General features: G+C 40.8%; 1 protein-coding gene across 1 annotated transcript; it reads right to left on the minus strand.

Annotated features, from left to right (window-relative positions):
- Positions 1–8,491: 8,491 nt before the first annotated feature.
- COMT (catechol-O-methyltransferase) lies at positions 8,492–25,687 on the minus strand. The gene is made up of 5 exons (XM_009864405.1): positions 25,441–25,687; positions 15,060–15,336; positions 13,111–13,304; positions 11,004–11,135; positions 8,492–8,726 (listed from the first exon to the last, which is right to left on the minus strand). The coding sequence occupies exons 2-5, from the start codon at positions 15,334–15,336 to the stop codon at positions 8,547–8,549; spliced, it is 783 nt and encodes a 260-aa protein (XP_009862707.1). The 5' UTR covers positions 25,441–25,687; the 3' UTR covers positions 8,492–8,546.
- Between the last annotated feature and the right edge of the window lie 245 nt (positions 25,688–25,932).

Raw genomic sequence — 25,932 nt, forward strand, 5'->3', positions numbered from 1 at the left:
AAAAAAATTGAAAAAATTTTTTTTAAAAAAAAAAGCAAGTACCAAGAGCTTTGTATCTTCTTGAGTATATTAAAAATTTGACATGAATACATATATATAAATAAATAAATAATCTATATATCTATATATATATATTGTTGTGCAGAGAATAGGTTAACAAAAACATGTAAAGTAGTTTGCAGGAGAGGGAAGCATTTGTTGATTCAGGGAAAAAGACTGATGCCAGAAGCTGTCAGTGATTTGGATGATATATGTGCTCCTTCACACCCTCCCTTTTTGACCCTCATCTTCTACATGTGTTGCAGTGGTCACTTCTGGATCCTGGGGAAGGTGAAGCTGCTTGGAGCAAATTAAAAATAATAAAGATTTGTTTTTTCACCTGCATGAGTCCTCTTGGGCCAAAGATGCTCAGCAGATCAAGGGAAGCCAAGAGATGCATCTGTGATTACCTGTGTCAGGGCAGTGTCTCTCTGTGTGTAGACATAAAGTGTGGCAGTGAAACCAGATACATAGTCTGACTGTATATTATATGGTGCTCTTTTCATACTTGTTCTGCCAATACGCGGAGACCCTTTTAACCAAGCTACACAGAAGAGTTTTATATCACTTTTGGTTATGTACTTGGTGTATTCTTTTTGTATATGAAAGGATTTTTTTAAAAACGTTCAGTACTTAGCAATGGAACCTGCTTTGTAGCTGATTAGAACAGTGTAAGAGAGGGGCCGTGCTGTCAATCTGTCCCTGATCTACTTCAAACCATATATTTACCAAAGGAGTCGGAGCAAAAGTTCACTTAAAATAAAGACATGACTGTTGAAAGGAGTCTCAGCAAAGACTTGGTGATTTAGTTATTGTACAGATATTTCAAAGCCAGCAAAAAGTTAACAGAGAAAATTGCAGGAAGGGGGAAGTGAAGTACTAGGGGCCAGTTATGTCCATGATCACCTATCCCTCATATCCCATAGTTCTCAGAGGGGCACTACAGGGACACTCAAAATCAGGACTGAAACCCACTTCAGTCTCTGTCATTAGTGGGCTAACAATGCCGAGGAGTATCTGAGAAGCAAATGCAGACCCTATCCCACTTTCCCCAAAAAGTCCTTTTTGTATTTAGGCTGCGTCCTGTGATAAGCAAACCTCCCTGTCAGGTTAAGTGGCATTTGCTGCCCGGGGCCATTGCGGCAAACTGTTCCTTGTTTTCCTGGGGTAGGTGTTGTGGCAGCCAGCGTAGCTGTGAGCTGACAACTTGGTTTAATTGCTGCAGAAAAGCAAAGGATGGTATATCCAGAAATCATATACTAAGTCCATGGGCCAAGACTTGCCCAGGGAATCACACATCTTACCCCTGCCCTTCCCATGCCTTAAAAATAATGACTAATTCCCAAGTATGTAGCAATAACCCATCATTTACATTACTGTGGTTTTTTTTCTTCTCAACAAACTGTTGTTTGGATGTTGAAGAAAGAAAATGGATTGGAGGGTTATTTGCATGTGAGACTTAGAACCTTTTCTTGGCAGCCCACCAGCTGAAATCCAAAACAAGATACTTTGAACCAGGTCTGGTGATTTAATGTCCTTTTTATCCATGGCCACAAGCTTGTGGGTGGGATGTGTGCCCACAGCTGCCCTTTCCTCTCCCCTTTTTGGCACAAGTGTGACTGGCTGATCGAGCTGTTCTGGGACGTGGGTGGATGAACCCGTAATTGTTGTATTTTGGCAGCAGGGACTGTATGTAAAGAAGGGAAAGCGGCAGTGTGTGTGACTAAAGCTGCAGTAGGTTCTAGAGTCTCCTGCTAAAAGGCAGGCAGTGCTTTTTAGGGCTCAGGTACGTGACCTCCTCTTTTCCTGTTGGCTCCAGTGAGAAAACTGGAGGGAATCTGCCTGCAAAGGGCTGAGGTAGAAGAGATTTCTACCTCCAGAAGTTCTAGTGGGGGAGGGATGGTTGTGGAAGGAAGCTATGGTTTTGCAGGACTCCTGCTAAAGAGGAGAGGAAATTTGATGGCCCAGTGAGGGCTGAGATTAACACAGGGGAGAGGGGGAGACTTCTGATGGCATGTCATTACTGCGGAGCTTTCTTTCAAGGGAGGTGGCTTGCTCACCTCGTCACTAAGCTGTGGCAGTTTTAATAAAACTTTGTGTGTCAAGAATCCCCTGGAGAAGCATCAGACTTGGTTGTTGAGTGTGTGAGCAGTTGTACTTATGCTTACAGCTTCCCAGGTTGGTCTGTCTGCAGAATCCGAGGAGGAGAGTGAAAGGCAAGGCTTTAGGACGCTTTGTTTCTGTCTTGGAGTTTAGAAGCAGTTTAGCCATAAGTGTAACTTGACAACTCAAAGATGTGTTGCCAGCTTGAAATGCTCCCCAGAGAACAGCTTGGGCAGCCGTAGGTCCTGATCTTCAGTGTCTTCTGGGCAGAACACCTGCCTAACCCAGTTCTACTCTTGTGCACTCAGACCTGTCCATTCTGACTGTGTCTGTATCAGGAAAGCAAATCTTGTCTCTGGTGCAAAGACATCACAAAAGGAACTGACTTGGGGACTCGGAACTGACTTGCTGTGACAGGCCAGGAAGCAGGGAGTGGCATGTTTGTTACAGCAGATGAGTAAGTTATTGCCAGCTCTGAGGAGTAGTTTTTGATAATGCTTTCTGACCTGCGGGGCTCGTGCTAGGCAAAGCAGCCTTCGCTCCTAGAGCAGTTCCAGGAGACGGAAGGTGGTGAGCTACCTTCTGCTACTTGCCTTAAAGTTGAGCGTGTAGGCTCAGCTACCTGTGAGAGAGGTGCACCTCTTAAACCCTTTGAGTAAGCAAAGCTTCAGCAGCCAAGCGGGCACGTTAGAGTGGTTGTAGCCTTTTCTGCTGTCTGACTGCCCGCTCGGTAACGCTATGGTGTGCCAATAACTTCAGCAAGCGTTTTTGTGCTGTTGGGATGGAGTCATGCTCTCACAGTTTTTGAAGGTGTTTATATAGGCATAGTTTCTTGCAAAATTTCTTTGTTTCAATGCCCCTAAAATCTGGTGTTTCCTTATCTTTGACAGAGAAATTCTCTGATTTATTGGTACAGTAACTAATCTAGTGCATTTAAGGGGAAGGTGTTATGAACCTTTTTTTTCTGTCTTAAAGTTTTACATCAGGGTAGGATGTTCTGAAGTCCAAGGTGAGGAGGAAGATAGCGCAGATACTACAAGACCTGCTGATCTGGTTCTTAATGTTCAGAAAAACAAAATAACTAGACTAAGAAGCTTACTGGTAATTAGTAGCTAATGTGTTTGTAACTATCATGTGCCTTAAAATTTTCATGGTAGGAGAATTAAAAAAAAAATCAACAATGTGTTTTCTGTAATACTGCTCAACATTCTCTCTGTAGTTTAGACTGGTGGAATTTTGCATTGTATTTACACTGTACTATAAAATGAAACACTTAGAATGGTTTGATTTTACAAGTATGGAGAGGAAAAAAAGGTGGATTATGCTTTTCATAGAACAAATGTTACCGTGACAGAATGTATTATTACTATAGGATCTTTCCATAATGCAGACAAGTAGAATGCTTGTTAGAAACCAGGTATGTAGGATAACAATTTGGTGTGTTTTCAATAAACCATGCCTGGAAAGAATACATGTGCCATTGGTTATCTTTTTGTTACATCAGGTATCTCCAATATTCTTGGCTTTGCACTAGCAGTTTTCTGTGGTAAGGGATTACTCAACCGTAGGTCAGGCCAGCGCTCAGTGTTAGTAAAAGGTTGGCAGCGATGTGGACAATTGGAATATACTTTAAACTAGTATAGCTGAAAAATTCTGATTCATTGCCATATGCTGCAGTTGTAGCACAAAGTCCCCTAAGGACCCTGGATTGTAGATCGTGTTTTGGTTTTTTTCCTTTTTAATATACAGACATATTTCTGTGGGAAAGACATCTGTGTCACTGTTCCAGGAGCTGCCCATTTGGGACCACAAGCCTAACTTGCTGATTTTTTTTCCATTTGGGAAGTTATTACTCGTTCCCAGTTCAGTCATAAAATCCATGTAATTTCACAAAGATTTCACATTTCTGAAATGTGAGCAAGTATTCTCATAAATATAAATGTGTAAGAATAACACAAAATCTTTATTATAGTTATGTATGAGATTTGATTGACATGAGAAACTGTTATTTTGGGGATGCGCCAAATAATTTACATTTGTTGCTATGTGGGAAAGATCCTGATACTGAAAAGTCAGCCATGTATTTCAAGTAACAGTCAGTTACAACAGCTCTTAATTCTCTTGAGGACTGCCTGTCCCTGGCACGTTCATCTGTGTTGATAAGATCAGCAGGGAGATTGATGCACCTGAACACGTCAGTCTTACTCCACACTTTGATGAAGCGTGACAAAACCCAGTAAATCTTGACATGAGCACTACGTAGAGTCTTACAGATAGAATGGAGGTCAGGTTTTCTGCGAGTGAAGAGGTCATGGCATATGTTTATGCCTGATTGTAGCATTCACAGCGCTATAAGGTTTCATTTACTTGTGAATGCTTGAAAACAGCGCTTGGAAGTCACGTTCAGCTTGCCTACCCTCCTTCTTTCAGATGTCCTGAATGCATCCCCAGGAGTTTTGTAAAACCATCTCCAGATTTTTTTCTTGCAGCTGGAGGATCTGATTTCACAAGTGCTGTGGTAAGATAGGGGCTCCTGCGCTTAGCATCTTGCTCCTGGGTATCATTGATGTTCTGCTGCAGTGAGGAATTTTGATTTTTTTTTTCTTTGCGGATGCACTAACGTGGCAACGAATAGCAGATGCTGTAGGTACGGTACTGAGCTAAAACAAATACGTTGTTTCTAAACTGACCTTTTATGGCTGTCAAAGTGATTTCATTTCCAGCTTATCACAGGTTGCACAGATGGAAGCCGTGAGTCCCGCAGGTGAAAGGTTAACCTGGTAACAACGGGCAAGAAATATCCCAGCCCTCATCTGGTTCAGGTTTCAGCAGTGTCTTGGGGGAATATTCTGTCCTCATGGGTCTCTTGCCCCGTGTCTTACTGTGAAGCTCTCTGTGTGACTGAAGCACAGCAATGGGAGAATCTCTCTGGTATGAGCTGACAGAGGCGATTTTTTACAAGGGGAAGTTATTTCATAAGGGGACCATTAACTGAGCTGGTGAAGGCTAAAAGTCCTTTATTATGTTTAATGTGCATGCACAGCAAACATAGCTAGCTGTTATTCATAACATACCTTATAATTGATTCCTAATTGATTGACTGCTCAACCAGATAAGCACACATGGCTGCCCTGGTGTTGGAAGAAGAGTTGGGATCTCAGTGCTCTCGTGCTGCTCTTGTAGGGCTCCTGTATGTGCTTTTCACTGCATCCGATGTTTGACCCATTGCTCAGAATTCTTCAGTGCGTTGCTTCACTTCCTTACACCAGTAGGAGGAAGCACCGGCTCCTGTACAAACGTCTGATGACTGGTTTGCTCCAGTTAGGTTCTGCTGTCAGGATTGCTACGTACATGTTCCGTTATGCTCAATTTGGTATTAAATTAGGAAGTGAAAGGGACTAGTTTGACTTCCTCATAAATCTCCTCTCTTGTACCCTGACTGAAAGACAACATCATGTCCGTGTGAGGTAACAGAGAGGCTCTGGCAGAAACCAGACCTCACTTTCATGTGTTGCCTGAATCACTAAGACAGCCTAGAGAGCAGCTGTCATTTGGAGAATAGATCTCAATTACGCGTATGTGGCGGGATGGGTCACTTGTGACGCTTGCTGAAAGCTGTGTGTTGTTTTAGGGAAGTGCTTCCCATCGGGAGCTTTCTGTCAGTGTTACGCTCTCAGTGGGCAGTCTTCAAACACACGCTTCCTGGTGTGCAGTTCCATACCTGTTCTGTACAAGAATAGGTTGTGTCTTGTAATTGCAATGGGGTGATGTTGCAGGAACACTTAGTAGGTTTTTAGAATACATTTGGATTAAAAGATCCATTGTCTACGTTTTGCTTCTCTCAGAATTCAAAACATTGACTTTATATTGAAAAGTAACTCTTCTTCCTGGGAGATTTCGCATTTATGTGTCAGTGACTCCAGATCGTATTTGCTCAACTGACCAAAAACTTTATTCTCATTGTCAGTCATGCAAACCGAGTCAGGATTTTTCCTTTTCATCTCTTGCAACCAATAATTAAGAGCATTTCAGATGCATGGTCAAGTAGAAAAAAAATTCTTGAGTATGGAATTCTGTAAATACTCTGGTGATACACAGCCTGTTTATTTTTACAATGTACCATGTGGGAGATCCTTTCTAATGAATTAAAGTACCATTTTTTATACTTAAAGGTGGTTCTTATATTTGCACATACATTACACATGCATTATTCACTAATGCATCTTTTTAAATATCCATGCTAACTACAGATTCTTTCCTTCCCTGATTTTCTTGACAGTCTCTCAAATGGTAATTTTGGCCATTAACTAGCAGTAGGGATGTATTTTTCTGATCCTTTCTTGTAAAGTGCAGAACAGTCCTACCTGTTTATTCTTAGGCATCCTTCAGCATATTGTTTGTTTATCAGGATGTGTTAAGTGCCCTGCTATGGCAGGGGCATCTGTTTAAGTGCAAAGGTGTCTAGAGCTAGAAACAAAAGAAGATTCTTTGGAGTCATGACCTTAGGTGTACAGAAAAAAATTCCGGTCGACTGTATGTATCCATATTTTCCACTGTCCTCTAGAAATTTGTATGCCAATCAATGGGCTTCAGGATTGTTTTCTTTTGCAAATTTTGCAATATTTGCTTGGAATCGCTTCAAGGACTTTGGCGCAGTGACTTTGAGTTGAGCCTGAATACCAAGAGGACGTGCTGCTAAGCAGGCTTGCAGAATAAATCATTGATTTATTCACAGTGTAAGAGGAAAGGCTTAGAACTCGAGGTCTGCTTCTGCATAATCTAATGCAGTATAATAAACCTCGTGTCTTTCTCAACGTGACAGACTTTAAATTGCTAAAGAAATGCTGATAATGTTGCTGTCTTACAGCCCCCTGAAATGCACACATTACAAGCTGGCTGGGCCACCATGGTTTGCTTGGTCCATTTCTAAACTGACTTGTCCCTTCAGGCTGTTCTAGTTTCCCTCTGTACTGTGAGGCTGTTCTCTGCTGTGCTCATGACTGGTGTTCGGGAAGTGGATTTTCTGTAGCACACGTGCCAGGGTAGATACCACTTCAGTAAGGTAGGATATATAAGGAAGAAGCTGATAACAGGTCTGAAAGAATCCAAACTGGGAAAGATGAGAATAGTTATACCTCATTTTCACTCTAATTTTCAGCTGTTGAATTTTGGTTATTCCTGATTTTCAACTGTTGGACCTTTCTGTGGCTGTTCCAAGGCTGGAAATCCCAAGTGCAGTGCAGAATTCATGGAAAACAAAGGAAGTCACGTGCCTGCTCTGTTGGGTTTTAGTTTTTATTTATAAATGCGGCCATTGGTTCTTATATAATCACAATAGAACATGCCAGGAAATGCCAGTGGATTTTTGCATTGTTCAGGTGAGTTAAAGACCTCAGACTTGGCTTGGTATCTTCTCCGAGATAACCGTTTCTGTTCACATCGTGGTAACAACACTGAGGTTAACCGAGGTGTGCGGGACGCGCCTGGCAAAACCCATTCTCTCTGGTCTTTATTTTTATACAGCATCTTAAAACATACACAGCACTTCAGAGTAATCAGCTTGCCCTGCCCCTAAAAAGCACAAACTAGGTTTAGACAATACAAGGAGGGGATAAGTAAATATGAGAGTATAAACAGCGTTTTTCAAGGTCTCTAGTATTACGTAGTTTTGGTGTTAAGAGGCTGCTCCTGTTGTTACCAGCCTGTTACTATGTTTATTTCCATCTGTTTACTATTAGTTTTCCCTGCCTCACTGCATGGGCGGATTAATAATTTTATATGTTTGTCATCTGCAAAATTCTGGTTTATTTTTCCATCACTGCAGGAGTCAGTCTTCTTTCAGTGCACACGCATTTCTCTAGCGTAGAGATGATTAACTTTTGCAGTAACTACGCAAAAATGTATCTGATATCCACAATAGGAGCCTTTACTGCTTTACTGGCACGCTAGTACCGTAGCAACATCAGGGCTCCAGCAGCAGTCTTTTCTTGTAACATGCATGCTTTTTTCCACTCTTGGTAACAATCAGTTCAGCTTGGGGATACAAATCTTCAGAAGTTGCAGCAACTTTCTCCACCCCACTCTAAGCTCAAACTGTGGTTGTTCCTTTGAACTCCAAATAGCAGACTGTTGTTCGACGATGTGTTTGTTAGGTAAGGCAAGGCAATGTGCACCACCTTGGGTTTGCTGAATTATGTGAAACTGTGGAACAGACCTTTGAGCAATTACCCTATTTACTCCCGACCTTGGTTTCTACCGGTCTAAAATGAGCTCCACTAGCGCTTGCTTTAATCACAGACTCCAAAATACAAAAAAAACTCCACAAAATTTAAAGCATGGACAAGTTAATCTGTGCAGTTGCATTTATGTCATTTGAAACAAAGGTTGAGTATTAACGACTCTCTTTATCCCAAAAACACAGCCTTTTCCATAGCATCCTCCACTTTCATATATTCCAGATGAGATGGGTAGTTAGTGCATTGGAAACGGGGATTGTTGCGGATATAGTTAAGGAATTCTGGAGCTCCTGGGACGATGACATTGTCAGCCAGGAAAACCGAGCCCTTCCTCAGCAAGTTGCATTCCTAGAAAGAAGAGAAATTGCTTCATGGTGGCTGTTAAGCAGACATTGCCTTGCATGTAATGTGCTTTCATGTCAACCCTGCTATACTCAAGTGCCTGCATCCAAACACCCCTTGTACTATGGATTTGGAGGGAAGAAAAGACATGGGAGAGGCTGAGTAGCTCTCTGATCCTTTCTGGTCATGTTTAATATGCTGACTTTTTCTGTTAACATAGTCAGTAGAGCATAAGAGACGCTTATAAGTCACTGAGGTTCTGAAATAGCAATCAAGTGCAGTGGGGGTGTGCCGTTTGCTGTTCCGATTGTTTCCAGCGTCTACAGGATCAGTACGATGGTTTTATTTTGGTTTTCATTCCTAGTGTTTGAAAACTTTTTTAGTATCACATTAAAATGTTGTAGTAGCCTTTAAGGTTGCCTGAGAGACCGGCGTGTACCAGTCTGCTTTGACAGTCTCAGTCAAACTCGAAAACCGCTAAATGAATGAAAGAAATTTTCTGTGCTTGTTTTCCTTTCTTCTTGTTCAGGAGCTGGGCATAAAGTTCAGGGCTTGTGCACAACGAAGATCAATCCGACAGATTTCCAGAGGGCATAATTAACTTGCAATATTCACTTCAAGTGCTATATTTATTCTCAGTAAACCTAAACCCCTAATTTTTACTAGTATTTTTGTTTAGTAGAAGTTGCTCTTGTGTCTGGTGAGCAAACACCAGACAGCACAACAGAAGCAATTTTAGAGACTTGGCAAATATCTTCTGGTCTATTGTGCAGTTTATAGAAGCCAACAAGTGACAATATGCTCTATTTTCCACTGGTCCTGAGGATTTCAGTGTCAGGCTTTTCTAGAAATATATGGAAAGGAACACTGTCTGGGCCACCTTCAATATACATTTCATCTGTATATTTTAAATTATTTTTTTACATTCACTATTCGTATTGCAATACATGTGAAAATTGCAGGTCAGAAGGTTTGTAACATCTGAGAAAACGTGGGGATCTTTCCTTGATGTTTCTCCTCTTCATTTCATAGGTGTTTATTTTAAGCAAAGCGATTTTATGTCACAGTTGCATCAGACTGACCACTACAATGGAACCGAACTACCTGTTTGTTTTGGCTGTGTTGCGAAGGTTAAGCTCCGGTAAGGATGCTCTAGCTCTTCCCCTTGGAAAGTGCTCAGTCATCCTTACACAGCCAGTTTAAAAGAAAACATTCTCTGGGTACAAAATAACTGTAGGGAGGAAACATTTTCTTCAGCTACTGCTGTGTGAATTCAATACTGGCTGTTCATAACCCCAAACAAATTTCCTTTCTGAACAGCTCTCTGGTGGACAGAACTGAAATTAAAAACTAAGGGAGCCTGGATGAGAAAATGATGTTGTAGTCCTCAAGCAGGGGTCGGGAAGTACTTGGCAGGTTCTCAGTGTAAGAGGCAACTTCAAAAAACGTGGCTTTATTTGTGAAGAAAATAACAGAAAAATGCCATTTTCATACAAAGAGTTAGGCAGTTGTAGAAAAATTTACCAGCCTGCAGCTCTGATGCTGTGTATGATGTGTTGATACAGATGTTGTGAATCTCAGTTATTTAACACTTGACAATGCCTTCCTGTCCAAAAGTCACCTATCATTGCCTACTGCTGAGAGAGCCGTATTGTTTTGTAATGCTAACAATAAGGGTTAAGGCAGGTTGGGAAGAAACAGACAAATTTTTCCATATCTGGGGCTGAGACAGAGTTGGACAGCACTTCCCTACCAAGTGCCTCCCTGGGGCAGTGCGTACTCCTCCGAAGGTTGCTTTGCAGATGATACCCAGCTGGGATGCCAAAATCGTATTTCCTCAAAAGGCTCTGCTGGCACCACAGACCCAGGTGAAGAAAAGGGATACTGAGGAGGAGAGGTGGAGCTGGGATATGCAGATCCTAAGTGTCACCTGCTCCCAGGATCCTGGTGCTTTTGGGTCAAGTCTTCTGGTTAGTGACCATGCAGACACTCCTTCTAGGGCTAAGACCCAAGCCATGCACTCCTCCAGCTGGGATTCCTACTGCAGACCCATTTGTTCAGGAAACAAAATGGTATTTGCCAAGATCCTGAGCTACGTAGTGTCCGCAGGTGGCCCTGACAAAAGTTTGAGGTCCTGTTCCCCAAATCTTTTCTTGTAAGGTTGCTATTTTGGGTGACATTCTTCATTTTACACAGGATGAGGTCCTTCATAAAGTATATAGGCCCCACAGACATCAAGACATTTGCTCCTTTACTTTTAAGACAGGAATTGTGCAAACTGACCTGAATCAGGATGGTGTCTGGTGTGTATCTGTCTTTCCAATGGTCCAGGAAGACAAAATCCACTGTATCCACTTCAAATTTTTTCTTCAGCTGGGGAATAATTTCCTCGGAAGGGCCTTCCAGGATTTTAACCTGAAATGCAAATCCATCTGATGAATTATGAACCACTGAGAAAAAGCACGTGCCTCTCACTCATTTTAAACTGTGGCCAGGTATCGGTGATCTTGTTTATAGCACAATATTGTCTCAGTTGCATTGTTTCATAGAGTTAGATCAAGTATACTCTTTTTCTTCTTGGCAAATCAAGTCAGTTAGCTTCCAAAATACGGGTTTGAGTGAGGTTTTGCATGGTGGGGTTTTTGTTTGGTTTTGTTGTTGGTTTGTTTGGGAGTTTTTTTAAATAATAATAGCAGAAACAGTGACCTGTTTTTTCTGTTTGATAACACGATTCTTTACTGGAAATATGGGAATCTCCTGTTGAAAACTGTATTTTTAATTACTTTTTTAGTTATATCTCAGTTAAATCTTGTAGTCCAAGGGAAGCAAATAATACAGAGAACGGGTTAGCTTAGAATAAAGCTGGAAGATACAGTATGTAAAGTCGATATGGCTAGCAGAAGAAGGAGGCAGGACAGAGGCTGTTACATCTTCCTCACGGGTTTATTGGCGTAAGTAAGTACTGTTAAACTGAAAGAGGCTGCTGCACATTGATTTGTTAAGCAAACACCATATACTGTGAGTGGAGGGAAAACGTGGTAAGGAAATCTGTCTGGTTTATGACTCATAGCTCATCAGGAGATTAAACCAGATGGGGAAAATGCCATTTTAAATGTCACTAGTACTTCAGGTTCTCTGCAAGGAGTTCAGAAACGCATTAGAAGATCTCATGGTGGGATTTATTTTCTTCTGGTTTTATCATCTACAATGAAGTGAGTTGTCTAGTTGAATAGACAAGCACTTCTCAAGCGTACATCCCCTGACCCGCTGTAGATGTCTGCCTTGGGCTGAGAAGGATTATAGACTGGAAATACCTGCATCTCACCCAACTGTACTGAGAGTCAAGAAACCTCAGACTGCACAAAATTTGGGTGTGGCCATCTAGATCTGGGTAAGTACATTTCATCGGAAGTCCACTGCACATAACGAACCTGCTTCATGTGAGCTTTTGTAATAAACTATAGTTCAGTTTTGGGTTGTAGTCAGTCTTAACAGTGATTTGAATTAATTTATATAGAGAAAACCAATATTCTAGTCTAGCTAGTAAAGTCCTCAGCTGAACTGCTGTAAGAGGTCAGGGACTGTAACTAGGCACAGAGCTAGTTAAATTAGTGAGGACTGTGGGTGCAAGAAAAAAAATACAAAATGTCTATGAATAAATGTTAGATGGAAATCATAGAAAGGCTTCTGATTATCAGGAGGAGGAATTGTGGGGCAGTCTTGCAGTAATCATGACAGTAAACCTAACCAGTTTTGCAATAGCGGTTACTAATTTTATGAAAATGACTGTGTCCGCTGATGTCCCGTGAGTATAAAAAGTGAAATAACTTGACTCTGGAGCCTTTGTTCAGGCCTGTGTTATTCTTAAAGTCACTATGGGTTTTGAAAATAGCTCTCAGCAAATGGCCTGGATGCTCTACTAACCAGTAGAGGCCAAACTGGAAGATGAAGTCTAAATGCTTTCAAAGTGTTAAGGAGGTGTGGATGTATATGATTGTTTCTGGTCTTGCCCCCACGAATCTTCATCCTGACTCACACAGGGAAGAACTTTGGAGAACGGCCCTGATTGTTTTAGTCACACACACATCTGGTCAAGCTTCAAACTCTACCCTGACTCTCAGTTGGGTCTGCGTTGTACTTAGACCCCTGACTAACGCTAACAGATTTAGTTCACTCGCACTATATCTAAAAAGAACAGACAACTTTGGTTCTCTGCATGGACACTGGTAGCTTTTCCCTGCTACCCAGCCTGATGGTTAAACTCGGCATGTTCCCAAACACTTAAGGTGTTGTACTTGCTTCACAAGTCCTATTATTATAGTTTTTATGGATAAAGCCCCACTCTCCATGTATTGCTCCCTCACACCAGCCAAAGACAAATGGTATTTACCTTATCTTGTACTCCAGCAAACTCAATCATCTGTTTAGCTATAGCAGCAAATTCTGGGTTGAACTCCACAGTGAGAAGACGAGCTCCTGCCTTCAGTAGCCGACCAATCCGAACTGCTGAGTAGCCACAGTATGTTCCCAGCTCCAGTGCAACTGATGGATTGACCTCTTCCACTGTCTTGTCTAGAATTAAACCTGAATAAAATGGAAATAGTTAACTATTAACAATATCAAACTAGTTCAACATACAGAAGAGCAAGTTAGTGACAAGAAACTGAGAAAGTCTGTGTACTCGGTTGCTCAGGACATTCAAAAATTAAGGGTCGATGCCAAATTATATATTGTTTCCTTTGCAGATTGGTTTATCTGTGATTAAGTTGATCATGGACATCCTAAAATTTCAAAATGCAAACTTTCAACTAAAAAAATCTTACTTAGTTTCACAATATAAACAGCTCAGAATAAGGCAGTGACTGAATTAACTGAAAATGCTGTGGTTTTCCCCAAGAATTTATTGCAAAACCTCACTGTATTTGTGAAATACAAAACTCCTGAATTTTGAGTGCTCGTATTAGTTGCAAATGTTACATGCAGTAGTCTGATACAAAATTTCTCACACTAAATACTTATTTTTAAAGGGAAAAAGAAAAGTCTAGTCATAAAATTGCAAAATATTTGGATTCATGAGATGAATTTGTGGGACAGAAAATGTTAGTCAATTGTTGCCAGCAAAATAATATTCCCCAAAAGAAATGACAGAGTAATATATTCAGTCCTGAAGAAAAGGATTTATTTGTGAGAAAACTCTCCTCTTACTTGTACGGCTAGAAACTTGGTAACATATCTGAAAAAATATTTGAAGGCATTCTTCTCTGAGCCATGAGTGTACACATACTTGTCATTACATGACATATTCCTGGGTGTCGTTTGGTTATGAATAGTGTGATGAACATCTTGAGATCATGTGGTCACTCTCCAAATCTTAGGAACTAAAGATGCATTAACTTTGTTGGCTTTTATCTGAGGAAAGGTCATACTGTCAGAGCAAAACTAGAGTGAAATTTTTGAGAATATAATCTCGAGTGATCAAAGTTTAGAGCTTTAAAACTTGCTGCTCAGTCACCACCTGCTGTTGTGTTGCCCCAAGCACCCCAGCCTGTATGCAGAGGAGCTAGTTTCATGAAATGTACCCATGGCAGAGAAGCATTTTTACTACAATGCTTACAGTTGTAGTTCATTAGCTATATTAATCCCAGACGAAGAAAATTTCCCCTGCAACTTCTCAGCAAGAGGTGCTTTTGTGTCTAATTCATAAGGGAACATGGTAACATTTTGCCATTACAGTTTTTTGAAAGGATTGTCACTTTCCTGCAGCCAAGGAAAAAATGTTTTGTCCACGTATTTTCCTTTAGGAAGTAAGAACAAGATGGTATACTCTCTAAGTAGCAAGAATATCTGCTAGCTGCTTTGGGGTACTACAGGGGTAGGATTTCTGTTCTCAACAGCAGCTTGTAACTTACACTTGCATATACAAAATCCATATAGTTTAAAATACTTTTCTTTCCTCCAATTTACTAACTTTCTGTTAAGGATCTGAAAGTACTTAATATAATGAGCTGTGCCTTAAGGCCACATGAACTGAGGTATAATGCAACCCTAGATTTTTCCCATAAATTGTCACCCTCCGCTTACACACTTGCAATGTATACAACATACAAACACAGATTTGGTCCTAGGACTTCCTGAATTACTCACTGGATACACCTCCTTGAGGACATCTGCACAAGCACACATGAATCTTTAGGGAGCTACTCTGCAGACCACAAGGCTGTTGCGGATTTTTTTTTTTACAGCAGTAGCAGATGGAAATTACCATGTGAATACAGTAAGGTGTCCCGTACTATGTTAGTCTTGAAGGATCTTTCAAGTGCTGATCCCTGCTGCAATTACCTTTCTCATGGCCCACATTCATGGCCCACTCTTTCTGGGAACAGTACTTATCTATAGTATCCAGCACGCTACAGGGGTCTCCTCGGACTGCATTCTGCAGCACAAAATTTAAAATCCTCTGTTCTTTGCTCTGATTCATGACGAAATTGATTATTTTCTCCCGGATTATTTCATTCCAGAGAAGGGCTATGATGGGGTTTCTCCTGATGAGCACCACAAAGAACAGGAGAATGAAAAGCAGGACAATGAACAAAAGGACTGAAGAGCTCTCCAGCATCTGGAAGGAAAGAGAAAAACAGTTCAGGGTTAAGGTGGCACGGGAGAGAACTATCCTTTTTGTAAATATTAATCTGAGTAATTCATAACCAACCATACTGAACAGGAACATGCAGAGTTTCATTATGATACTGTCCAGAGTAGCTGAAAATGAGCCTCTGTCACTTGGTAATGAATGGTGCTCTGCAGCACTCCCTTTAGAAGCCAATTTTACAGGCGGTCAACAAGTAGCTTTATTTAATGCTCTGGTCCCTTCCCCCACTCAGCTGTTCAGCCCTGGCTCCAAGCGTGCCACTGCACAAGGATCTCTCAGTGTCAAAGCAGTTCTAACCATTTTTCAAAGGACTTAAAAATCTTAACTTACAGCCTGCATGTGATCCCACTCTCCTAATTTTTGAGCACTGGGAAACTTTGCTGCTGGCTTTGGTAAGAAAACATGCAATGTCTCACGCATTAATTTTCAGCACAGTATCAGCAGAAACTGGGGACTGTTGGGTAACGTTCCGTTCCAAATCAGCCTGCAGGTCCTAAGTTACTATTTTGCATGCAGACCTCTTTGCTGGCACCTGCCCTTCTTGCATGTTCTGCAGAGAAGCTGAGCTTGAATGTTTCAGTAGGACCTGACCTGCTTCTTTCCTTTCAGAGCCTGTGGCAGAGGTACGCAGGTGAATTGTTTGGAGAAGACAGGAGCCTTTTTCCTGCTTATAAAACCCTTGACATGAGCCATCAATGTGACACTTTTGAGAACAAAAGATACATTTCCTTTTATACAGTAGGGATGTTTTCTCACTGGTTGTAAAAACATAAAACTGAATCCCTAAATCAGCAAAGAGCCCAGATTCATGACATTGAAGAGATATAACAGAAGGGCACATTGTACTCTACTGATGGATGAGCTCAGGTTACCTGATGAGACTGTGCCTATCCTCTCCCTAAAATTCAGTGTTGTAGCTGCAGGTGCCTGTGTGTGCAGCACGCACGGTATGTGTTTCTGTTCCAGAGTTTAGAGCGTTTGAATGTAAAGCTCAGCAGATGGGATGCATGTCACCCTGTACAGCTCAAGCAATAAATCCCATCAAAGCTATTTACTCGGATGGATTTCAGACAGGCCAGTATACAGGAAGGTGCATTTACTTCCCTGCAAGAGTCACAGCACAAAAGATCTGATAAAAAAAGGGGTTCTTAATTTTAAGGAATTTATTTGAGAGGGTGCGAAAGTAAGGCTTGTGATTTACCTGAGGATTCTCTGTGTGTGAAGCTCCTCCCATACAGCCCAAAACACACCTCATTTCTGATGATGTAGCTTACAGCACCTCCACTTTTCTACCTCTGCTTACCACAAGCAGGGTCTGGCAGTTGGGCACTGGGAGGAGAGCACAGTTTAGACTGTCCTCCAGTTAGCATTGGGACTACTGAATGCCAAGTTCATTTGTTCTTTAACTCTAATTAAGCAACTGAGCACAAGTATAAGGGATTCAGAACCGATTTCTTAAACTCAGTAGGCTGGCTTGAGTCGCACTGTTTTTTTAACAACATGAGACTCAACTCTTTGTAGTCTCTCTATTAAGTTTCTGTCTTCCAGCTTGCTAGAAGTGGCGAGCAGCTTCCACTTGCACTTGTATTAATGTTCTGCCTACCTAGAGTTCAGCAAAACCATTGCCCCAACATCCACAAAAATTTTGTCTAAGTTGCCCAAGACCAAAGGGAAAGGGGCTATATGATTAGCCAAATAGTCCCCCAAATCTTTTCCTACTTGTTCTTGCTTCCCTTTGTTGTTTGTTTCTCCCAACATTGTCCCAGAAAAATCTTACCTTGTGTGGGTGGTCATACTTCCATTCTGTAGTAGGACTTGGCACATATGTATTACATGGGGGAAAAAATCTATCCCACTACTTTAAATTTTGAATTATCATGCAGAACATGCTTTAAGTTCAGAAGATGACTTAGTTTCCATGGAGATATGCTCAACCTACAGCATAGCCGATGTTTGTTCATCCATCCACTTATCTTAGTTGCACAGCAAGTATGATTTGTTTTTGGAACAGTTAAAAGTCTATTTCTCTTGCTTTTAAGTAGTCACCAATGTTAATACCTACCTTTAACGCTTTTCTTGCAAAGTCCGACTCAAGACATTTCCTTTTGGGACTTGCCACCATCATTAGCACATGAAAATCCTGCTTCTGGGGCTTTCCCAATTTTGTTTCCTAGCTAATAAGAACCTGATTTTTTACCTCAACCGGATCATGAAGGCCTGGATGTCAATTTTTCTTCTTTCCTTCTGTGCACTACTAGTTCTACTGATCAGGCCCCAATTGTCCTGCACCTTCCAGATAGGACTTTTCTTTCTAGTTCTTCTGCTTGAAGGTGTTCCATGTTATCTGCCCACTGAGAACTTGGATTTTGCTATAAAAATATCATTAGTTTAACAGAAAAATATCTCTTTAGCTTCACTTGGTTTGCCTTCATTTGGCTTTCATGGCTTAGTTGATTGTATGATCATTGTTGATGGATTTGGATTACTGACATAGTTGAGAGATAATTATTCTGAACCGCAATGACTGGATGGAGCCCAGAAATCATTTACTGATGCCAGCAGGTATCTGACCTTCCTGCCTCTGGACAAGGGAAACCGCGTGAGCCCTGCATACCAGTGACTCACTTGGTGGCAGTCCAACCGTATTTCAGGTCCCTCTAGAACCAAAGGCATTCAGGATTGTTTCAGACTACTGCCAGACATAATCCTCTGCTTACAATGGATACTTTGGCATCCTCTGAGTCCAACTTGCCACAGGCTGTTGCTTTGGCACTCTGAGATTCTGCCAGCATGTTTGGGGCTGCCCTTCAAAGATCTGTCGGACAGCAAGAATGGATGATAGCTGCAGGGTGAACTAGGTGGTGTATTTTTGAGGAACAGCTTTCTTTCTTCATTGCTTAATATTGATAGGAGACCATTTGGTGAGATTTCTCAAAGCAGGGAGAGAGCACATGTCGGCTAACGCACCTCCACTCCCTGTCCTGCAGGACTGCCGAAACTTCTTTTTTGGACAGGGAACAGACTGCGAAGACTTCTTTTTATACCTTAACAAAGAAGACCTACTTGACAGTAAAATCCTACCCCTCCATTTTCACCTTGTTTCCCAGGCATGGAAGGGTATGTCAGCAAACCAGATTTTCGTTGTCCTATCTTCCCATGCTGCTATAGGCTTTATATACCAAAATTACACGAGAGCACATGCTCAAAAGCCCATGTATCAAAAAAAAAGGACAGCGTCTTCATTATCTGTGTTATTTCTTAACATTTGTCTGTTAGGCAGAGCATAGAAAAGCAATCAGCTTGGATTAGACCTGTCCTACTTGGACAGCAGTATCTTTTCAAAGATTTTGTTGTTTTGAAAGAGTGCCCTTTGTGCAGAGAAAGATGCCTTGTTTGAGATGTACACACCCTTGTCTTTTCAAAGGCACGGATTGTATTTAAGCTGCTGCGACCCACAGCAGGTACTGCAGTGTGACATCCTGATACCAAGAGGCAACTAGCTGGACAAAAAAGCGTGAACTGAGATATGCTTCTGACCCACACAGACAGCCATAGCCTTCTCTCTCTTCTAGCCGTTCCTTATGCAACAGCATGAGCAGGCTGACAGCCCTTTAGCTTGTCTGGAAGGGCAACAACTGATAGTTCCGCTGAGCCACCTGGGAAACAAATCTTCAGCTATGAAAACTGACTGCTTCAAGTTACCCAGGAATCCCCTCTGAGGGCAAAACACTGACCTGCTTTTCTCTTCGGATCTCTTCGGATCTAGGCTGGTGAGTGGCTGTTAGCACTGGTTTGTTTACAAGTTTGTGTAAGAAGACAAAAACCCTATGAATTTAAGCTCAAATATGTGTCATTTGGAGATGGTCTTAGATATAAACTTTAAGCAAAGAAGCAATTCAGCTTGGCCATTCCGATGATCAAGTGCTCAGAGGGATCCATTTCTTACAGACCCTCAGTTAGATCCTTGTACTTCTGAGTTCCACATGAGTAACAGCAGAGTCCTCCCCTGTGCCTCCACAGATCCTTAGAGGTTGCTCACAGGTAGCAACAACCTGTATTACATGCTGCTTTTTTCCATTCCTAGGCAAGTTCACTTGGTTTTGTTGTATCAAGGAGTATTTTTCCACTACTGCTTTTAATATGACTGTCATTGCTGTATAACACTCCAGTGCCTTCATAAACTGTCAGGTTGTTCTTAGCAGAGCTCCTTTAGGAGGCAATTATCCTGCAAACCACTTCCCAGAGAAGTTAACTTCTTTCAAAAGAGCAAAACAGACATACGTTGTTTTTCTTTTGTTTTTAAACACAGTTTCTTTTTGAAAGTTTGTCCTTTTTAATTTCTGTCTTCATAGATGTGAAAATAAATTTAGCGATAGCAGTAGACTATAAAAACAGCCTGCCAAGAGCAAGATGCATCGGCGATGGTCATGCACCCAGAGGGAAAAAAAAATCTGTACGAAAATAGGTAATTGCTTTCATATTCTTAGCTGGAAAATATTTGATATGAAAATTAAGTGTGTAATTCAACCAATTTAAAACTACCACTGCCTAAGAGACAGTCATGTTATGACAGTTTTAGAAAATGCAACTGTAATTTTAGCTTTAATGTGGATTCATGAGATTCATCAGCCTATGCCATTCTCTGATTCTATGATTAAATATGCACTAACACTGAACTTGCACATAGTCAAGTTTCCCATAACCACTTAGTATAAGGTAGTCACTCTTATTATTTACTGCTTGTACTGAGGTTCCAAACACATAGGTTAGCTCCGCAACCTCTTCTGTGCATTAGAAACATCATGATAAAGTAAGCCTTCTCTTTGAAAGCTAACATTTGAAGTGGAAAATTGGAGGCAAAATGAAAAATTCAGCAACAAAATAAACACAAAAATGGAGGGATAACATCATGGAAAGGAATGATTAACACTTATCACTAAATCTGGCTTTGAGAAGACAGAGTTTAAAAGAAAACATATTAAAATTTCATGCCCAAACCTGTCAAACTACTGACAAGTCTTTCTAAAGCACTGGGTTATTTTCTTATGCATCTAATCTTACTCATTTTGGCAGGTTTCATAAGACCAAATCATAACTTGATAATGCACTTCTGCAGTTTTCCCCTGGTGCAAACCCTAATCAAACAATCAGCATTCAACTGGGAGTACCTCTGTTTCAACTTCCAGAGATATAAAAAGATATTTCCAAAGAGAGAAGCAAACTGCCCTAGCTTACCTGCCCTTGGAGATAAAATACCAAAATCCTGGCTATAAATAAAACCCTGAGAGACTCTCAGACTTAGGGATCTATCATTATGGCAGTAGTTGTTAATTTTGGGGATTCACTAGCCCTTTACTCTTAAATGATCTCCAGTTTTCCTAAAAACATAAAAATGCCCATGTGATGGAGCACAAAACCAAACATCTGGTTCTTTACTCTTGTACGGGTGACTCCCGACATTTCACCACAGGTTACAGTAAGGATCTTCCAGTAATGCTATTTATCAGTCCTTATGCTAAATTTTTCCAAGTATTATTAAAAAATAATTGGTCTTAGAATTCCCTGAGGTGAAAAAAATAAGGATCTAGAACAATTGGTAACATCAATTTTTACAGTAACTCTGAGTAACCACATGAATTCAAACTGAGATTTTTTTTCAGTGTTTCATAAAAACTGTATGAAGTTTTCATAACACTGTTAGAGGAAGGTATATGGGTATTTGATCTAAACTACCGATTGCTAGTGGTTGTCTCTCAGATTCCAAAACGATCTCCTCCTGCTAAAAATTATTATTTACTGAGAAGAAAGCTCTGAGTTTTAATAAGGACGTGTGCCATAGAGAGTTTCGCATTTAGTGGATTTAAAAAGTATTACATTTGATTATTTAACTATTTTGAAGCTTAGTTCATTAGGAGTAATTAACAGGACCTCACTTCCTACAGATGCAAAAATAACATGACAGGTATTAAAATACTTGGGAGGTTGAAAACTGTTGGAGAGAACTTTTTCTAATCAAGGTGAATCTTTATAAGCCTAATTACAGAACTTCTCGTTACACTTTTAGCTTGGAAAAACTAGTATTACTTTGCTTTGTGTTGAAAATGAAGTCCTAAACTTATTCACAAAAAAATCTTTTCTGCAAAGACAGCATGTACGTTAGACTGCTATGTTCCAGGACTGGAATAAGAAAAAATTTTGTGATCCTGAGTCAGGAGACTTAAGGTTTGGGTCTCATTTTGGCAATAGTTTTTGGATCTGATCTTGGGTGACCTGTCTTTGTTGCCACAAGAGTAAGTTAAAGCTACTGCTATTTCTCTACCTTTCAAGGTGGTGTAAATCTGAATCAATCTGTGTCAGAAAAAGTCCCTGCTCTGAATATATGGATAACACCTGAGGCAAGACAAAGTGATTTTATCTGCATTAACTGAAGAGATCAATTTTAGGTATACCAAGACAGTAAAAGCATATATGACATTATTATTCTTGAGTTTATGAACAATAGATAAAACCTGGAGACAAACAGTGCTTCAAACACTTTCCTTAAGTGATTTCAGCCTGCTGACAAATCAGGCCTTTGAGGAAGGATGATGTTACATCCAATCTTGCTATAATTTTTCATGCATTTAATCTAACTGGCAAGTACTGGTTGGTTGTTTAAGACTTTATTACAAGTCTCCAAGCACCCAGACAGTGCTTTAGCATTCTGATGCTAAGGGGTTTACAATCTAATTTAGACTTTATTAGCACATGTAACCTGGTGAATGGGGAGTGCTTGGTAAATTTATACTATTCAACTGTTTTTCACAAAAGAATCGTTCCACAGGTCTGACGGTATCGAGGATAATAGAAATGGTCTAGAACAGTGGAGTGCCTGGGGACAATGGGGCTAAACTCATTGCAGGAACACTGCTGCTAAGTCTGCAGAGAGAATAATGTAATAATGCACACAATTTTCTAGGTGTTTGGTTTTTTACAAAGGCCGTACAAATTAACAGATTAAACCATCTCATACACATACCTCTGTCAAGGAGGTACGTGTAGGCCCTACTTTTAGAAAAGGTTTAAAAAGGTTTGAGTTCAAACTCTTTAAAAGCTTCTGCTGAAATTATGCCTTTAAGTATCTCATGCACTAAAGTATGCAGAGGAATTGCATATTGGTAAGGATATATTAGCCATTTAGGAAGCATTGTGAGAACAATGCAGTAGAGTCAGCACATTTCTACGCATATTTTAAGAGTCTGTTGCTTTGCACTAGGGCAGAGATCTCTGCTGCACCATGACAAGGACTGAAGTTCCTGACTAGTTGTCTTCTGTGGTCTTGAATGAGTCAGTCTCTGTTTTGTGGCGCTTTGCTTTACTTGATCTTTTCCCAGATCAAGAAAGGCAGAGTACTTTGGTCAGAAAGTTTAAATTAACTTCTGCCAAACGTATTGTACCCGGTTGCTGTAGGCAACACAATTCAACAGCTTCATATTTTAGTACTTTTAAGGTCAAAAAAAATATCTTTTAACCTCCTATTCTTTTTTATTGTTTATGTATTTTCAGGCGAGCGCAACACTCTGACGAATAATGAGCATATTGCCAAATGTGAATAGCGTGTATTTCAATGGAAACTTAATCTGGAAGTTTGACATTCAGATTTTCCACTGACATCATGAAAACAAAATGAACAGACTTTATATCATTTTTTCACTAAGTATTTCTTGCATGAAATCTAAATTTCCCTCTTCCTGTTTTTTCTTCCAAATTACTGCAATTCAGCCTCACTACCAGGACTACAAAAATTCAGACTTCTATAAATGCAAAGCTCTGATGATTATTTTTTTCCCCCTGGGCCTTTTTTTCTTTCTCCTTCTTCTCAGGTTGAAAGGAAACAAATACAGGTTTCTTCTGAAAGGAAAAGAACAAAAAAATTCCTATTGCCTACAAGGGAGGGTGTTTAAATCCATTCTCCCCAGAGAGATTTCAATTAGAATAATTGCTACCCACTTAAAACTCCCTTCATGGTAGCCATTGTCTAAGTGGTATTCGGTGCTATCAGCCAAAGAAAAAGGTTTATAGGATGGTTATGTGCCCCCTAAAGAGGAGCAGGGTTTAGAATAAACTGGCCACACAGGCTGCAGATCTGTAGTGTTCCAATCCAGCCTGGCCTAGTGAACACAAGGCATGATTAAAGCTGAAGTTTGAGGTGAGAGACTTCTTCAAGGGTAAGAAATGCACTTAATGCCTTCAGCAAAGACACTTTCCAGGAATAAGAACCTTTCAGGCACTCCTAGGAAGCATTTGTTTCTAATCGTCCTTATTCCCACTCTGGAACTCTAGATGTGTTCGCATTATTTGTACTAGTGTTGGAGGCCAGTGTCTGGCATAGCTCAGCTGATTTGTACAAATCCCACCTGGGATGCAGCAGACTGCTAAAGGAGCTGGTCTGTAAAAAGTTTTCTTAACGGAGATTTTCATGTTCCCTGGCGGGTAAAACAAGCTCCTGTTGAATGAATTTGTGCCAAACAGAGGTAGGGAGGAAGGGCTGGAAGAGGAAGGACCGAAATGTCTCGTTGTCCTCAGCATAATCACCCGTGACAGATGTATTTCACATTCTCTCTTTGTATCACAAAGATCAACGGCTGAATCCTCAGTGTCCCAAATCCCCACTGTGTGCTCCTGCCCTGCTTCCAAGGCTACCAGTTAATCTAGTGTAAATCTGTCTGTCTCCCAGCACAGTTTTCTGCTGTCCACAAGCTGCTCTTCAAGCCAGGGGGAGTGCACGACTGAAACTTGGTAATGAGAAAATCCACTGGAGGATCTGAAAGAGTAGGAAGGAAATCGCTGCTGAAAGCATTGGCTTATTTCTATGGAAATGAACAGCTCTAACCGAGCCAGGCAAAGTGGGATCCTCCACAGCACAGCCTGACTGAGACTGAGCAGGGCAGGAGACCTTGGTCTCAAATCCTGAGTGAATGCCCTCCCCAGAAAAGTAGCTGAAGTGGGCACAGAGTGTCTCTTACCTTAGCTAGAAATTACTTTCTGAGAAATCTCTCCTGAGATAGTTTTAGTAAAACTGGACAACCTCACACATTAAGATCTGTTTTCAGCGACTGCTGCCAAAATTATGTTTTTTCAGAAAATTCCGGGTTGGTTCTAATTCCAGTGGTCCTGAAGGAATGCTGAAAGACAACAGTGTGGGGCTGGCAGAGATAAACTTGATACTCGCTGCAGGCTTCTAAGAAATATTGCTAAATTTGAGTGATAAGATGTTTGCAGTGTTAATGTGGTTAAACTCTTTTTCCACTGATGCAAACTGAAGCTGTAAATCAGGAATTTTTTCTTTTGCATATAAATACTGCAGTGCTGTGCAACTGCATGAGCTTCTGAACCAGAGGGCTTTGTTAGAGGCGTCCGTAGCTGAGCAAGCAGAAAAAAAAGTAAGCTTAAGTGCAAGGGTAAATAAAGGTTGTTTATGGAGATCACTAGTATGGCATGTGTCTGACAGTACTGGTAAATATGAGCTGGTTTTTAAAGGACAGAAAGTAAAGAATGTCCATAAAAGACATCGAAAAGATAATCTGCAAGCAGCAACAGGGCTAGCAGGCAAAAGTACTAGCTTTTTGTCTGTTCTTCACAGACATTTTGCTGTAGCAGAACTCCCTCTTGAGAATGAAAACCCCCACAAAAAAACAGCTGCAGGCAACACATTTATAAAAGCAGCTATTCAGTCCAATACGACTGAACTGAAGCTTGACTTGCATTCAGCTTTGTCTTGAATACAAAATAATACCAAATTCCAGCATACTTACAGCCATAAATTACACTTTCAATTTAGTCAGGATTATCTCATCTCACTTCTTTCAGCTGTCAAGGTGTACAATACAGTACAAATGCCTTACACACAAATATGTCCTACTCTTTCTCTGTGAAAGCTGTTACTGCCCACAGACTGGCTTCCTGACAATAAGTACCAGTCAGAATGTGGAAAACACCACTTCTTTAAATTCACCACTGTTTAAAATAGTGACATTATCTAAGACAGCAAATCATGTCAAATCTGAGAAATAGGAAAATAAAAATATGTACCTTTCTGAGTACAGCAGAAGCTGTTCCCTCCAATGTTTTCCTGTGCTGCTCTGATGTGGATTTTATAGAATAAGAGTCCAAGAGCCTGCAGTATTCAGTCACATTCGATCACATCACAGGAATAGCTTATCAGTTCTGTTACACAGACTCTAAAAGGAACGGTGTCCTTTTCCTCCAACTCCTCCTTTCAAAGATTTCTGCACTCCTTAAAGGTGCTCAGTGCTCTAATAACCTTAGAGAAAGCTATTCATCTGTCCCCTAATGACAGTGTTCTTGTTACTTAGTTACAGCACAGCGAATGCTGACAAAGTCAGGCGTGAGCCAAAGCTGTGCGCAGTGTAAATGCACCGTGTTCAGTCAGGCAGCTCCAGGAATGAATTTGGCCCAGGGGATTTGGTTCTTTTTTCAGTTCAGACGTGGCATGCTACAGCCGGTGCACAAGTCGTAGAATCAAGACCTATGCATGTGATTTCAATATTGAGTGCTGCTGGA

This window comes from Apaloderma vittatum, unplaced genomic scaffold (assembly GCF_000703405.1).
Source record: "Apaloderma vittatum isolate BGI_N311 unplaced genomic scaffold, ASM70340v1 scaffold4032, whole genome shotgun sequence".
NCBI classification, from domain to species: domain Eukaryota; kingdom Metazoa; phylum Chordata; class Aves; order Trogoniformes; family Trogonidae; genus Apaloderma; species Apaloderma vittatum.